Here is a 17441-nt window from a genome sequence, read left to right as displayed (position 1 = left end):
AAAGATGAGCAATACCAGTGCAATATGTCAAAATACCATCATAAAATAGATTACATAACTGCATCTTTGTTTTGATGAATCATTCAAGTCAAGCTTGCAATCTAGAGCCATGAAATGGCAACTTTGATTGCGTCAAAATAAAGTGAGATGCTGCTCACGCTATAATATCATTATAACAGTGGCATAAAATGGATTGTTTATCGCAATTATTTCTATGGACAATATATCCATCCATCCAACAAAAATGTGTATGGTCACAGGCCTGTCTGTATGTGACCACCACCAAGACGCAGCAGTTCTTCTACTCCATTGTCTTCATCTCGTTTTGTGTTTGAAAATGTGTTTTGTTTTGTAACAGATGCTGCTTTTGTTTCCCCACGATGCATAACTTCTCACCTCTCAAATAAGCCTTTAACGATTCCCATGCAGCGGTTGATGAGGCAGTCCCTTTGTTAATGCTAAGAAAACTGTTGTCATTGATGTCTTTGGAGAATCGCCATAGTCTACTGGTAAATGTTCTTCTGAGGTATTCACAAGATATAAGAAAAACATAAATTCTGGAATAAATTATTTATTTATTTATGAGCATGTGAGTAGAAATAGTACTCCCGTAGTAAGTTATGTCTTACCCTCCAAAAATAAAAGTATAAAAGTAGTAATGATAATAACAATAATGAAATTATGAAAGATAACATTAATAGTATGTTGGATAAATTGGATACCAGGATGTTGGTCTAATTGAATAATATGATGTTGGTTTAATTGGATACCAGGATGTTGGTTTAATTGGATAATAGGATGTTGGTCAAATTGGATTACTAGGATGTTGGTCTACTTGGATAATAGGATGTTGGTTTAATTGGATAATAGGATGTTGGTTTAATTGGATAATAGGATGTTGGTCTAATTGGATACTAGGATGTTGGTTTAATTGGATAATAGGATGTTAGTATAATTGGATAATATGATGTTGGTCTAATTGGAATCGATACTAGGATGTTGATCTAATTGGATTACTATAATGTTGGTTTAATTGGATAATAGGATGTTGGTCTAATTGGATAATATGATGTTGGTCTAATTGGATACTAGGATGTCGGTCTAATTGGATAATCGAATGTTGGCCTAATTGGATAATAGGATGTTGGTCTAATTGGATACTAGGATGTTGGTCTAATTGGATTATAGGATGTTGGTCTAATTGGATAATAGGATGTTGGTCTAATTGGAATCTATACTAGGATGTTGGTCTAATTGGATAATAGGATGTTGGTCTAATTGGATAATAGAATGTTGGTCTAATTGGATAATAGGATGTTCGTCTAATTGGATAATAGGACGTTGGTCTAATTGGAATCTATACTAGGATGTTGATCTAATTGGATTACTAGGATGTTGGTCTAATTGGAATCTATACTAGGATGTTGGTCTAATTGGATCATAGGATGTTCGTCTAATTGGATAATAGGACGTTGGTCTAATTGGAATCTATACTAGGATGTTGATCTAATTGGATTACTAGGATGTTGGTCTAACTGGTTAGTCTTAATAATATTTCCTCAGCAGCTCGCTGTGTTGTGAAGGTGCACCTTCCTTCCTCCCTCTAGATCCGTAGTAAAGGGCTGTGTTGTGAAGGTGCACCTTCCTTCCTCCCTCCCTCTAGATCCGTAGTAAAGGGCTGTGTTGTAACGGTGCACCTTCCTTCCTCTAGATCCGTAGTAAAGGTGGTTGGATGTAGCTGTGTTGTGAAGGTGCACCTTCCTCCCTCTAGATCCGTAGTAAAGGTGGTTGGATGTAGCTGTGTTGTGAAGGTGCACCTTCCTCCCTCTAGATCCGTAGTAAAGGTGGTTGGATGTAGCAAGTCTGAAGGTTATGTTTTATTTTAAGTGGAGCAAAGGCTTTCCTCTTTTTGCACATCTCTGAAAATCACAATACGGTAGTCAATTTGACATATTGTATTGAACTTTGGTGCCTGCATGGAAGATCTCGACAGTGTCAGAGTCATAGATATAGAACAGTAGACGTGACATGGCATAATCAATTGACATTCTGGAATGGGAACATATGGCAGTCATCTTACCCGGCTCCAGTTCTAAACTTGCTGTAATTGGAACCAATGGGGAAAGAGGAAATCCTTGTATTTTTCATCCAGTACACTAATAATGTTTTTCATTCGAAGTACCGAGTGTAACAACCGTGGCTGTCTGGAATTAATTCTGGTAGGATTTTCATTATATAGCTCCAAGATAACAAATCATGTGTTCAATCATGAAAATAATCTCATTAAAACCTTTATAATTGGGGTGCTCAAGTAGCACACCACGTAATGCGCTGCATCGCAACACGGCTGTCCCGGGTTTGACTCCCGGACCCGGCGACCCTTGCCGAATCAGTCTATCTCCCATTCTTCCTATCTCTCTCTCTCTCTCTCTCTCTACCGGACTGCCCGGTAGTAAAAAGGCAATAAAAATCGACCAAAAACATATTTGAAAAAAACGTTATAATTGCATTTATATTGGAGACTGATTTTTTTTGGTTCAGTGTCACTGAAAATACCGGTGTTGTCATGAGTCTATTAGTCATGGGGGGGAAAAACCCTAAGGGGGATATCAAATAATTTAATTTAAGAATAGACAATTTAAGCAAGCTATTAGGTGGAGGTTGTCGTAAACACATCTATGCTTCTATGCTTCACTTTCCAATGTTATCTCCCCACAGGTATGGAATTCTGGACTAAATCATATCCAACAATAACACTAGATGGGGGTCCCTGAAACAAGGTCTCTTCAAACGGGGGCCTGCTGAGGCCTCATATGCATCAATGTGGCGGTCCTTGACGTGAGAAAAGTTGCGAGCCAAGTGCTATACAGCACAAAAGGGGAACCACTCCATTCCCGCTCACTCTCACATGCTTAACGTCATTAACCACTGGAGACATACATTATGAATGCCATTCCAGCACAGTCAGACTCCCTCGCATATCAAATATTGAACAAAGAATAGCAGTAAGACAACATTAATGTTTCACTAAGACCCGCCCCTCTCCGATCAATATTCATTATCCCAGAGAGATTGTTGTCTCTCACTCTCCCGTTTGCCTGATCGAACCGAGCGCCGGCGATAGGAAACCAGCCCCCCACACACACACACACACACACACACACAAACACACACAGTACACGAGTTGCCATGGAGACGGCCTCATTTCTACCCGCGCTGTTGATGCCAAACAGAAAGAACCAAACGACCAACCGGATAACAGAAGTGTTGTCGAGAGGAAAGAATAATGAATGATTTTCGTCTGGTCAATGGAATCAATGAAAATTAATTATGTCTTCAGCTGATGACGGGCAGGCTGAGGGCGCTGCTAGCAGGCTTGGTTTACTTTAGAACATCAACATGCACCTGCATTAACACATCCGGTGCCGTTAACGTAGAACTACGTTTCTGTCGTCCGATCGTTGAGTGCCGGAAAAGTAGATCTTTGATTCGCTATTGCCATTCATAATTCAGCGGGGCACCTTGTGCATGCTGTTCTGAATGTGTCTGAGCAGGCAGACGGTCTTATACCGCCCTCTAACACCTTCGGCCATTATCGCACCCCGTTAGAAACGGGTTAGTTTATTTTCTCTACCGAGCTGCGGCGTGGGGGCGGGTCCTAAACACTCCGGCAAAACACGCACTTGTAGGGATGGTTTTGACTACTGACCCCGCCCCCCCGTTGAAGTGCAATGCCAAAACAACGTCTGAGACAGGATTGCTGTGGATAACTGGAATGGCGATCAGATATTTGGATAATTTTTTTTGCATTACATCAGAGACCAGGTAAGGACATTATATATGAAAGCTTGAGTTGATCTGATATTTATTTCGACCCCGATCTACGCTGTCTCTGTGTCTGTATGTGTGGCTGTTTGCCGTTGGGTTGCCGGTCTAAACAACATTGCATGCGTGCACAAGGAAGGATAATAATTATGATCTAGCGTTGATTTCAGGAAGATCCGATAATGCGGCGGCTGGGTGGCGTAGCGGAGATTGCGCTTGTCACCAATGCAAGAGACTCCGGTCTCGAATCCCGGTGTCAGCATTGCCTGCGGCTTGGGCCAGTCGTCATACTATCTCAATTGGCTCAAATTCTACCACTCTAAAAGCTTCCCATGGCCAGTATCCATTCTGACATCATCATTAGAGCGCTCTGTGTTCAAAAGTCTGATCTGGCGGATGTCGATAGCTGCCTGAAGGGGAGAATGTCAATACTTGACCCTTGAGCTTCCTCTGAATGTTCTAAATGAGCATATACCGCATGCTCAGAATGTGAAATCAAAAATCACTGTAAATATGTCAAATCTATTTCCATTCCATACGCTCCAGCCTGGTGGTAATTACTGGAGTTCTATGTTGCCGTTTCCCATAAAAAGGTCATCATCATCAGCTAAACATTGGTTGCGTATGGGTCTTCCTCCGGTGGACATGGAGGCATGGAAGTCTTGTAGCGTCTCCCGCATGATGTTTTCCAGGAAGACATTGAATAGAAGCGGGGAGAGGAGACATCATTTTTTTTTATATCCTCTTTTTCTCTGTCTGATTTTTTTTATTTTTTTCTCCCCATCCCAATTTAGTCGTTATGCCAATTTCCCCCCTCCCCTACCTGGTTGTTGTGCGCATGTTCCTCCTACTGGTCGGTACAAGGAAACCCTGAAGTCCACCACATGCTTCCTCCGACACATGTGGAGACAGCTAGTGGCTCTTTTTTCACCTGGCAGCGAGGACTCTCATTGGTGAAGTGTAACGCGTGGGAGGTCACGCTGCCTTCACCATTTCCTGCCTTTCGCTGAGCAGGCCACCCACGACTTCCCTCCCCCTAACTCAGCCAAACGAGTTAGTATGACGACCGGCCCAAGCCGCAGGGCAATGCTGACTCCGGGAGTCGAAACCGCAGCCTCTTGCATTGGTGACGAGCGCAATCTCCGCTACGCCACCCGACCGCAGGAGAGGAGACGCCCTTGACGAACTCCGATGGTCGTCTTGAAACGTTCACCCGGGTGGTTTATTCATAAGAACTGCACTGTTTCAATGTTTATAGAGTGCTTGAATGATTTGTACGACGCTATAAGGGGGAAATAATTATTTTCTTTAGTGAAATTGGGACATCAATGCAGTGGAACCGCCGTTTCCTAGGGGGCTGTTCAGCTTCATCAAGACAGTAAATTGGATAACAGCCGTGTGTCTCTGGGAAATACACACAATTATATATCCCTTTTGGTTTTATTCATAGTTTTAAGCAGACCCGTTGCCAAGAATAGTTTCAGGCCGATCCAATGTTTTATATTACAAAAGATCCATAGTAAAGTATAAGAGCTTTTGACCCAGAGGGGCGGCGCTAAATTCTGCGGTCGATCATAAAACTAGCCAGGATCAGAGCAGGGACACGGAGAAGGGGCTGTTTGTGGGTTAAGTTAATGTTCAGGGTTAGGAATGTAGTAGTCATTATGGTTAAGGTTTGGGTAAGGGGTTATGGAATGAATGCAAGTTGAGCCTCTGCGTGTGTGCGTGTGTGTGTGTGTGTGTGTGTGTGTGTGTGTGTGTGTGCTAGTGCTGCTAGTCTCTCCTCCCAAGTCGGGTCTCTCTCTCTCTGTGTCACCCTCCATTCTATTGTCACACACATCCTCCCTTGTCCATGTGTCAGGGTTTCCGTTAGAATTTTTTTTTTGCAGGTCTGAGTGTCCGGTAGATTTCAATCTACCGGACAAATGGGATAAATTCCGGTCAGAGTTTATTGAGCTTAAAAACAATTGATATGCCTATATAAAGAATGACATCATCAAGGCATTTATAATATTTTAACTTAAAACTAGGCTACTTTTGCGTATATACAGTCATTAATATATTCCAAATAAATAAGTCCCTCGAGACTTCGTGCTGCTGCCGACTTGAGGTGTCGGTGGGCAGTCTGCCCGACCTTAATAAACAGCAGTCTGTTATAATCACATTTTTATGAGCTAACGAATTCCGTTATATTGGACATTTATATTAATTATATCAAGCGAAGAACTGAACATTATCGTGGGTTTGCGTGATTTATATCTCCACCTCCCAACGACTTGGTGCTGGTCATAATGTCCGGTGAAAATAATTCCCTCTAAACACAATTTGATTATTTGAATTGTATTAAAATAGGCTAAAATTAAATAGCCTATGCGATGAACAAAACAATCATTTGTTTCATCGTTGCTTCACCAAGCAGCCGGTCTAATAATGACATTCTGTTGTCAGCGCGAGCTGGCTGCTGATATATTTACGTGAAGCATGGAGCAGCAGTGTTTTTAGGTCCGGTCTGGAAACCGCTCAGCAGCGCCCCCACCCAACAGCTGAATTGCCAATGGCTGAATTGGAGTACTGCACCCTGCCGGCCGGCAGATGGATGCTTCTCGCAAATATATCAGCAGCCAGCTCGCGCTGACAAGACAATGTCATTATTAGACCGGCTGCTTAATGATTGTTTGTTTCGTTCATCGCATAGGCTATTTAATTTTAGCCTATTTTAATACAATTCAAATAATCTAATTGTGTTTAGAGGGAATTATTTTCACCGGACATTATGACCGGAGAGATTAAATATGTCGGACTTCAACAGATTTTGCCGGTCAAAAACCGGTAATTACCGGCTAACGGAAACGGTGTGTGTGTGTGTGTGTGTGTGTGTGTGTGTGTGTGTGTGTGTGTGTGTGTGTGTGTGTGTGTCTCACCATAGCGCTGATAGTCTCCTCCCAGTCAGGTCTGTCTCTGGGGTGGATGTGAGCCAACTCTGGCACGATGTCTTCCTCTTCAGAGAGACGCCTCGGCCTCAGGCCCCTACACACACACACACACACACACACACAATTAGATTAGATTAAATGTATTGTCATCATGCAGCACAACGAAAGGCTTAGCATCCAACCAGAGTGCAAATTAAAAAAGTAAAACACAATAGTAATATCCAATGTACAGGTCATTCAACTTGGTATAAAATATATAAATGAGTACTACTGAGTGTAGTGCTAATCAGAAGTATGCCCAGAGTTGTAATATATATGTACAGTGATACAGGTATAAAGGCAGTATGGTAGTAGTAGTCATACTGGCCAGCGACGTAATTAGTAACAGTACAATGCGAATTACAATTTAGTAGGGCTGTACCGAATGCTTCGAAGCTTCGATCATAATGTTGACATTCGAATTCTAAATCAACATTTGAAAAAATTAAAAATATATAATAATAATAATAATAATAATAATAATAATAATAATAATAATAATAATTTTTATTTTTATTTTTTAATCTTTTTTGTATAGGCTATGTATTCAATCGGTTTAAACCAATGGGGTTTTTCTTCACAGTTGCAGATAAAGTTTAGGCTACACTAATATTATAATATTATACTTTAAGACGTCACCATCACTTTCGTACCAACCGTGCCCGTATTGGATTATTTATATTATATATGATGAGTTATATTCATTAAAGAAAGTTGATTTAATAAAAAGAAATACTCATTTAATCAGATTAATCACTTTATTCAAATTGAGGATTTAGTAAAAAAAAATATTCTAATCTTTTTATGAAATCACATTTTTTATTTTATAGAATTTTATAGAAGCTTCGAATGTTAAAAAATTACATTCGGTACAGCCCTACAATTTTGACAAATCTACATTCTTATAACTGCAGCAGGTAATCTTTTATCAACATTTTATCAAAATTCTGACACAGGTCGTCATGGATGAGTAGGTGAATGTGATAGAGTTTCAGAAACCACCACAGCCCCCCATTACTGAGTAATGCCTTCCGAGAATGAATAGGTGCAGCTCGGGCTTCCGGACCGTAGGGAAAGGCCCTACTTCATTGTGGCCGTCGCAGATAGTTCTGCTAATTATTTATAATTAGGGATGTCCGATAACATCGGCCTACCAATATTATCAGCCGATATTGGCATTAAAATGTGATATAGGAAATTATCGATATCGGTTTTCAAAAAAATATATATATATATTATTTTTTTACATTTATTTAACCTTTATTTACCCAGGCAAGCAAGTAAGCACAAATTCTGATTTTATTTATTGTCAAAAGTATGCATAATGTTGTGTTAATTCCACAACAAGAGATATGTAATGTTAATTACCTGAAATTATTCCGTTTTTGGGGGGGGGGGGGGGGGAGGGGGGACACACCCTGCATATATCGGTATCGGTTGATCTCGGTATCGGAAATTAAGAGTTGGACAATATCGGTATATCGGTAAAAAAGCCAATATCGAACATCCCTATTTATAATGTAATAGTCACATTGTTGTACCACGAGACTGAGCATTCAGTGTAAATTTTTTTTTTAAAGAAGAGGTATCCGTATAAATTCCTTCCCACAGCAGCATTAAATACTCATTTGCCCAAAGAAATGTCTGACACAGAATGGTTTTGGTTTTGGAAAATAGCAGTGTTCTGGATATCAGTGTTGGGGGGGGGGGGGGGGGGTTGCGTGAGACTCTGAATGTTGAGGCGTTGCCACGGCAACAGAATCATGTGGCTCCACATTCCTGTGGCGGCTGCATTGAGCATTCCAACCGGGATGGCTGGTAATACCAGGATTGACCGGCGTCATCAGAAAACGCTTAGAGAGTGGCTTCCTCTTTTCCACTGGGAGACAAATCACGCTAGGCCTACTGTATAACCCTTTCACTGCCACACTACCAAAGGGTTAACCCTTTCACTGCGACAATACAGAGAAGGTTAACCCTTTCACCACCACACAACAAAGGGTTAACCGTCTGTAGTGTGGTAGTGAAAGGGTTAACATTCTGTAGTGTAATAGTGAAAGGGTTAACTGTACAATAATCCACTCCTTATATATATATATATTATACAGTTGTCAGGTCCACAAATATTTGATCAATCAACACAATTGTCATAATTTTGGCTCTGTACACCACCACAATGGATTTGAAATGAAATCACAAAAGTTCCATGGCCAGGTGTGTGTTATTCCCTCATTATTTAATTTACAAGGAGCAAGAGTTAATCAGTGTTTCCCACAGGATTTTTTGAGACTGTGGTGGGTGAACCTCGCTAGCCCTTTATTAGTTGAATCAGGTGTGCTGGTGGTGGAATTGAACAAATACATGGAATGGCTGGGGTGTCTCAAGGAGAGGTTTGGGAACCACTGGACTAGAGAGCATACATTTGAACCATCAAAGAAATGAAGCAAAAGTCCTTACCTGTGTTGAACTGGTTTATTTTTTAGAAAATAAAAAATATATACTGGATTACTATTACGACTACTACAGTACCACTGCCAATACTACTGATACATCCCTATTGGCTAACTTTATATTTAAAAAAAAAAGTTAAAAAAAAAAGAAAAATTTGGTTCATTATACAACTGTGGCGGGACTAATTAGCGGGCCGCCACAGTCTAGGTAATTAATGGGAAACACTGGTTAATTTCAAGTGTGGCATTTGGATTTGTGATCCGTTACCGTCAACACTCAACATGAGAGGTCCCAAGAGTCACCATCAGTGAAGCAAGCCATCATTAGGCTGAAAGGTCAAAACAAACGCACCAAAAACATTAGGTGTGGCCAAATCAACTGTTTGGTACATTCTTAAAAAGAAAGAACACACTGGTGAGCTCGGACACACCAAAAGACCCGCAAGACCACGGAAAACAACTGTGGTGGATGAAAGAAGAATTATTTCCCTGGTGAAGAAAAACCCCTTCACAACAGTTGGCCAGATCAAGAACACTCTCCAGGAGGTAGGCGACTTAGGCTTGGGCGGTATGACGGTATACCAGGGTATTTAGAAATCCCGTCGGTCTGATTTTCAATACAGTCAAAAATACAGATGCGTTTCTTTCTATTAAACTGACAAGAGTTGCTGTATTGAGATGGTGGTATTGTAGTGCACAGCACGTGCCAGCAGAGGGCAGTCTGTCTTTCCCTCTCTCTCTCTGACGGCCCCGGCAGACCAGTCGCGCACGCAGGCACTCGCGGGTTCCGTGCAAGATTGCGCGTGTGGCCTGGCACACCGAGTCCGACTTCAGAGAGGGCAAAAGTGCACGGAGGAAGGCACATTTACATTGGAACAGCTGTAAATGCCTAGTCTATATGCGAAGTCAGTCCCCGTTTGACGATTTTTGAAATATTTCCAGTTCCAGTGTTCTATTGTCCATTTTGCATGTATAACCAGTTATTATATAATTAATTAGAATGGTAGAATTCATTTTAGAATGATGATCAGTGTGACTGTACTCCTATAGTAATATGGTTTATTTGTATTGGGAAAGATACACATTAGCTGGTTGAACAACATCTATATGTGTGGTAATAATGCAGATATTGAGTGTATTTCTGTGAAAATGCGCGTGGCGCACGCCTCTGAATCCAACTGAAGCGAAAACGATCGCTTACGGCCCGCGAGTCGCGCGCCCGCTTGCGGCCAGTGGGCACAGCTACGTCCGTTAACATGGGAGCGAAAGTGAAGCGCTGGTCTCCCGCCCGCCCGCCTGCTGAAAGTTGCGGCTAGTGTGCCGGGGCCGTTAAACTCACACGGAGTTGCTCTATTGAGATGGTGGTATTGTAGTGCACAGCATGCGCCAGCAGAGGGCAGTCTGTCTTTCCCTCTCTCTCTCTGATGCGGGAGAAGAGCAGCCGGCCAAGAGCGGTTGCAGCGAGACACGTCCTCACTGTAGTGGAGCGAGCACACGCAGAGCTGGTTGTCTACATGCAGGAGGACGCAATCGATACAGGGGAACACACCCACTTCAGTGGTGGAAATTAAACGAGACGCGCTTACTGTTGCTGTCCAGGGTGGGTGGCCCGCAAATACCTCTGCATATGTGCGCCAAGTGCAGCGTCCGAGCGTATTTTCAGCACCGCAGGGAACACGGTGACAACGCACACAACTAAAACCAGACAAAGTAAATAATATGCCATTTATCTTACGTTGACATTGCACTGATATCCGTGGCAAGCCATAGTGGTCGCGATGTTTTCATAAATGGAACACTTTGCGGCATATGAATGATAAAAAAATTATACCTTTAAAGTCAACAATCAAGAGAATACTTCACCAGAGTGAATACAGAGTGTTCACCACAAGATGTAAACCATTGATTGGTGAGCCTCAAAAACAGGAAGACCAGATTCGAGTTTGCCAAAAAAAACATCTAAAAAGCCTGTACTGGCCTGTTCTGGAACAACATCCTAGTGATGCACCGATGTGAAAATTGTGGCGGATACCGATAACCGATATTAATATTGCTGTTCTGGCCGATACCGATATTTACCGATGTCGATATCTCTGTATAGAAAACACTTTTTTTTTTAAACGTTTGTAACTTATTTTCAGAAATGACTGATATTTTGAAACTATTTAAGGCCAAAACATGTAAAAAGATTTTAAAAAATATATATAAAAAAGATACAAAATTAAAAAAAAATATTTTTTATTTTTTTAATATCGGCCCATATCGGCCCTATCTTGATATCGGACCGATACCGATGTGTAAAAAAACTGCCATATCGTCCGATATTATATCGGCGGCCGATATATCGTGCATCACTACGAACATCCTATGGACAGATGAGACAAAGATCAACTTGTACCAGAATGATGCAAAGAGAAGAGTATGGAAAAGGAAAGGAACTGCTCATGATCCAAAGCATACCACCTCACCAGTGAAGCATGGTTGTGTTATGGAGTGGGCATGAATTGTTTCGGGCAATATCATCTGCTCATATATTCAGCCAAAGGCTTCAGAACTCATTGGATGGCGCTTCACAGTGCAGATGGACAATGACCCGAAGCATACTGGGAACGCAACCGACGTGGAATGTTACGCAATGGCCGAGTCAATCATCTGACATGAATCCAATTGAGCGTGCATTTCACTTGCCATGTTGTTTCACTAAGTTCATTTGATTTTCAATTTCTATTAAAATAGTTCCTAGGGCATAAAAGAAAATATTGTTTGTTTCCTGTTGGTCGTCAGTTAAGGCCATGGGTAGGTAGGGAATTTATTTTATTTTATTCTTTCCCACGGCAACTATGGATAGGGAATTTCTTTATTTAATTAAAATGTTCACAACAACATGGATGCATGTACTCTGCCAGCATGTTTAATATCCATAATACTAAAGGTTTGACTAAGATTTCTATGAAACTTTATTGTATAAAAGATAGATATATACACATTATTCCGTACTTGCATGTATACAGGGACCGAAACTAAAGCCCGCCGCCCGTCAGGGGCGGTCTGTTTTTACCTTTGGCGCATGACACTTAGAGGGCTGCCCGCCGTGTGGCGTGTAGACGTGTAGTTCATAACGATACTCTTGTGCGAGTACAGATTATAGCCGCTCGTCTTTTTTTTCTCCGCCACGAGATCGTTAAAAAACGACAAGTCCCACATTGCACTCAAGTCAACGGTCCAATCACAGTAGAGTGACGTGACTGGTTTCATGAGAAAAAAAAGCAAATGACCAATCGGAAGCTCCCATTTGGCTTGTTTACTTCCGTCTGCTCTAGTCTATATCGGACCTCCACGAGCTAACGTTACTGTTTAAACAATGACCCAGTCAACTATTCACTTTTAGTTTAATACATGACGAGGCATTGTCTAACGGTATCTAGCTGGCTAGCTACTGATAGCTGCTGATATCAACAAATGCTCCAGCAATAGTCTACTCGAGTGCATAATACCTCCGTTCCCTCGTTAGCTAGCTTAGCTAGCTCACGTTAGATGATCCATCTGTCCCAGTAAACTAAATTGTCTTAACGTTATCTACCGGGCTAGCAGTAGCTACAGATAGCTCCTGATATCAATGTCTTATAACATTGATTGAATGCGTATTCTAGCTGAGGGCATGTTGAATGTGATTTGACAAAAGAACGGTAACGTTATAAATAGGGTCCAGCTGCATCGCCGGAGAATCCTTGCATGCTGAATGTAGGGTCTAGCTGAATATAGGGTCTAGCTGCAGGGCCGGAGAATCCTTGCTGGAGCTGGAGGCTACTCAAGTATACACACAGACAGTGGAGCTGTTTGCAGATAGCAAGCATTTTGACTTATTGCGTGGTGGCGATGTCTCGCAGATAATACAACTACAAGTATGATTATATAATATATATTTTATTTAAAAAAAAAATTATATAAAATATATATATATTTTTTTTTAATCAAAAAAAATTTGGCAGGTAAGAAATATGCTTGGCGGGTAGACTCTTCCCATCTCCCCGCCACTGGCCGGTGAGTCAAAAAGTTAATTTCGCTCCCTGCATGTATACACAGTATGACGTACATGCATGTATATTACACAGTATGCCGTACTTGCATGTATACACAGTATGCCGTACTTGCATGTATATTACACAGTATGCCGTACATGCATGTATATTACACAGCATGCCGTACTTGGTGGTGAACCATGTGATTGTGATGAGAGGTAGTGCTGACCGAGAGCAGAATGTCCTCATTATCACATCGTTCTAGTCAATGTCGCCACATGAAACAAGCCCGTTCCGTTTCCTTCACAGCCTCATCAAACATCAATGGAAACCGTCTTATATGTAGCGTTACCAAGGCGACTACAAAGGGTCCCGCTCTCCATTCAGTTCCGAGAGCAGAGTCTCATTCAGTGCAACAGTAGAATGCATGATGAGCCCCTACAGACAGCGGGCCATTGAACTCCATCTCTGAGCAGAATGTACTTTTATCTGGATGATGTACTTACAGTTGTACAGGCATCTCATGACATTTGGAATGTACACGAGATATACCCGAGCCAAAAGTACACTACCTTTCTTTAATGATCCAACTTTTTTAATTTAAACATAACTCTTTTCAAAAGCTAAAACAGACTTAGGCCACGCCGCATACAGACGAGACCCCCTGAGTAGGTACTAGGTAGGGAGGGCAAGTAGGGTAGCAACTAGCAAGGTTGGGGTTAGGTGAAGGGCCAATCCCAATTCCCTTCCCTTGGCCTTAGCCCTAGTTTTGGGGTGCCCTCCACTGGGTATTCTTACTTACCCTAAAGCGCAGTTAGGCCTACGTATAATAATACTGATAGGTCTACGTATTTATTGTATGTATCAAACACAAGAATCAAATGTTGTGAAACTGGATTTATGAGTCAGAGAGAGAGTCAGAGATTGTATTTGCCATGTATGAATCCACATTGGAATACAGACCAAGCAATACTGTGTGTCACTGTCTACAACTAAACCAATACAGGAGCAGAGTAGAAACAGTACACACACAAAAAACACAGACAGTATAAAAGGACAAATGTTAAGGTTAAGAGATCAACATCCCCTAAAGTGCATATCATAGTAAAGTGCATGATGCATAGAGGCACAATTTACAGTAAAAGTGCAATCATCAAAGTGCGTAATGCACAGACACACAGAAACAGCGTTTCCACAACCTGACTAGTAACACACCAAATTAAAAAAAATAGGATAATATACAAATCTAGCCTTTGGAGTTATTCAGGCTGCGCACAGCAGTGGGGAAGAAACTCTTAGTAAACCGAGAGTAGAGCATGTGATAGAGCGGTAGCGTCTCCTCCCACACACCCACCCCCTCCTAATTTACAGTTTCCTTCCCCTCGTATGTATATTATCTGTTAGGATCTCTGTTTAACAGTACTGTATATTTGCATATCTTGTATGTCACAAATGTAACAGTACTGTATACCTGTATGTCAGAAATGTCATGATATATATCTGTATGTTGCGTATGTCATTAATGTCATTATGAATTGAAAATGGGGGACCCTGATGTAAACAAGACGAAAGTCTTTCTCTGGTCTGCATCCCATTAACAATTGTGTGTATTGAGCCGTACTGTATTGTACCCATTCTGCAATCTGTTAAATAAAGTTTTCAATCATTCATTCAGAGTATTGCTTAACCACCTTGCAGGGAATGCACAAGTCAATACAAAAGTTGATATATCCAATGACAGTATTGGTCAATGTCCTCACATTTAAAGACAGACCAGTCTGTGGCGTTGAGACACCGTTGTAAAAGTGTTTCAGCATCTTTAGTCCAACATTGAATAGAGCGTGACGTCAGTTTGATTTGTCTATTTTTTATATGACGGTAGAAGAAGAATCGATTGATGATCGGATTTTTCCAAAAGCTGGCCTTGGGAGAGACCTGTAAGCAGCTTTTATGTTGCTATAGCAATGATCCAATATTTTGTTTCCCCTTGTAGGGTGCTTTACATGCCGATGGTAATTTGGCAGAACCGATTTAAAAGAACAATGATTAAAATCGCCAGCTGCAATAAACACGGCCTCCGGGTGGGAGATCTCATATTTATGTGAGCCAGTTCATTGAGAGCAGTCGAGGCATCAGCTTTGGTGATCGGGCCTTCTCTCGCACTGCACCCCGACTCTGGAACCACACTCTCCACCTTCAAATCCCACCTCAAAACCCACCTCACCCCCCTCACCCATAACCCCCCCCCCCCCCCCCCCCCCCTCACCCATAACGCCCCCCCCTCCTCCAACCTGATTGATGTTTGTTCCTGTCGCTCTATGTTTCTGTGTTATCTCATGCTGCTTTCCCCTGTGGTCTTATGTTCCTTTTTTGTTTCGTTGTTTGTACTATGTTCCTCTACCTATTGTCAGCGACTTCGGGTCCTTGAGAAGCGCTATATAAATAAAATGTATTATTATTATTATTTATATAAACAGCAATAAGAAAGATAGCTGGGAAAATGTGTGCACTGGATTTATGTGTGCATCTAGAAAGGAGAGAAAAAAAGACACAATTCACCTCAGTGTTTTTCCTCAACATTTCTACAACACCTGCTAGTTACGAAACACCACCGGTTCCCCATAACCGGGCGGGTTTCGACTACATTTTGACACTGGGACTGGTGTTCTACGACCACGGAGTAAAATAAGATGATATAAGATATTTATTGATCCCCTTTGGGAAATTAAAGCATCATAGCAGCATGGGGGAGGGGAGATAAATCAAATTCACCCTGGATCATTCCATGTGCACGCTGCTTTTCCCCCACATCAAAGTAATGCTCTTTATACCGCGGATCAAGTACAGTCACGATAGCCCTCTTGGATATTGGAGGAGCAATCAAGGCCGCTTTCCAGAGCTGGTACACAAGCACAGACAGTGACTCATTTATTTATCCATTTTCAGTTAATGTGCTTTTTTTGGTATAATGTCTGGTGGAAAGGACAATGTTCAATAGACCAATACGTTTTTTTCATCACCTTGTCATTTTGTAATTCCATTTGGTCATTGAAAAGCATAAATCAAAAGCTAAATGTATTCGGCCAAGTGTTTCCTTATTTTTGGTTTCAGACGTTTTCATTCCGGTGCATCCCTACATATAACCATACCTTCTTTCTTGATTTGGAGCAGTGGAGATAGTTGTAATAATTTTTGGAATGGTATGCGTCTGAAGTAAAGTGAGATAGAAAGATAGCCATGTGATTCTGCATATTTTCCTCAAAGGGAAAAGTGTTATGCAAAGTTCTGCGATAGGCTGATATATGTACAAAATATACGTATCACTACAGGAATACGTATGTCCTGTGTTCTACCACTCCATTTAGAATCTGCAAACACTCCGTTTGTAGGGTAATTTGGAGGGCTAGGTGACCACTACCCCTTGATCCCTATGTGGCCATGTGCAAAATCAAGGGGTGGGATTGGGCCCAAGTATGAAAAGATGAGAGGATTACCGTGAATTGTCTATCCGACAAGCTAATTACTTCACTCATGAATATCCAGAGTCATTTCAATAACGCAGGCTCATCTTCAGCCCTCGTTGGGCTTCTGGGTGACTGCAAGACTTCTTCTGTTGTTGAAAACAGCCAACACTAAACAGCACTACGGTCTCTCCAAGGAGATGTCTCTTTGGATTTGACCTTTCTCTTCGTCCGAGCAAACAAACTGCTGAGGCCAGAACGCTGCTTCTTCACTAAAGGGGGAGACACGGTTCTCCATCTGGCTCCATCATGTGAATTCCTCCTCAAAATAATATCTTAGAATTATACCACTCTATAGCTTTCAATGGCCAGCAGGCGTTGGGACATCATCAGTGAATTGGATTTGATGAAGAAGACGCCAGTTGATGCTGGAGACGGGGTGCGCAGCACAGAGGATACGTTGCGTACAACATCGTGTTGTGCGTTTCCCAATATTTTGCGTGTGTCTCAACCGGACGAACCGGGCAGTACCGGTTCTAATAGTATGGGTAGTTTAAGAATGACTTAAAGTGTGTTTTGCATTTCTTTTCAGCTTTCATGGTGACGGAAGGAGAGGCATGGCTGCAAGTACAACAATGCTCTTGCCGAGCGTCCTTGTTGACAAAGCAGACACACAGAGTGTTATTTGACTTACATAGCCAACAATCAGGGCAA

At 41.7% G+C, this 17441-nt stretch overlaps 1 protein-coding gene across 1 annotated transcript in view; it reads right to left on the bottom strand.

Annotated features, from left to right (window-relative positions):
* LOC311233641 (rho GTPase-activating protein 32-like) overlaps window positions 1-6845 on the bottom strand; it is a gene marked incomplete at its 3' end in the record, with an annotated part of 117387 nt that extends 110542 nt beyond the window's left edge. Inside the window, exon 1 of the mRNA XM_084320607.1 lies at window positions 6747-6845. Within this exon, the coding sequence (XP_084176733.1) occupies window positions 6747-6749 (3 nt within the window). The 5' untranslated portion in view covers window positions 6750-6845. The remainder of the gene's footprint in view (window positions 1-6746) is intronic.
* Between the last annotated feature and the right edge of the window lie 10596 nt (window positions 6846-17441).

This window comes from Notolepis coatsorum (assembly GCF_963971535.1).
Source record: "Notolepis coatsorum genome assembly, chromosome: 8".
NCBI lineage: Eukaryota > Metazoa > Chordata > Actinopteri > Aulopiformes > Paralepididae > Notolepis > Notolepis coatsorum.
Note: the sequence above shows the minus strand (reverse complement) of the source record. Positions and strands in the feature narration are given on the sequence as shown.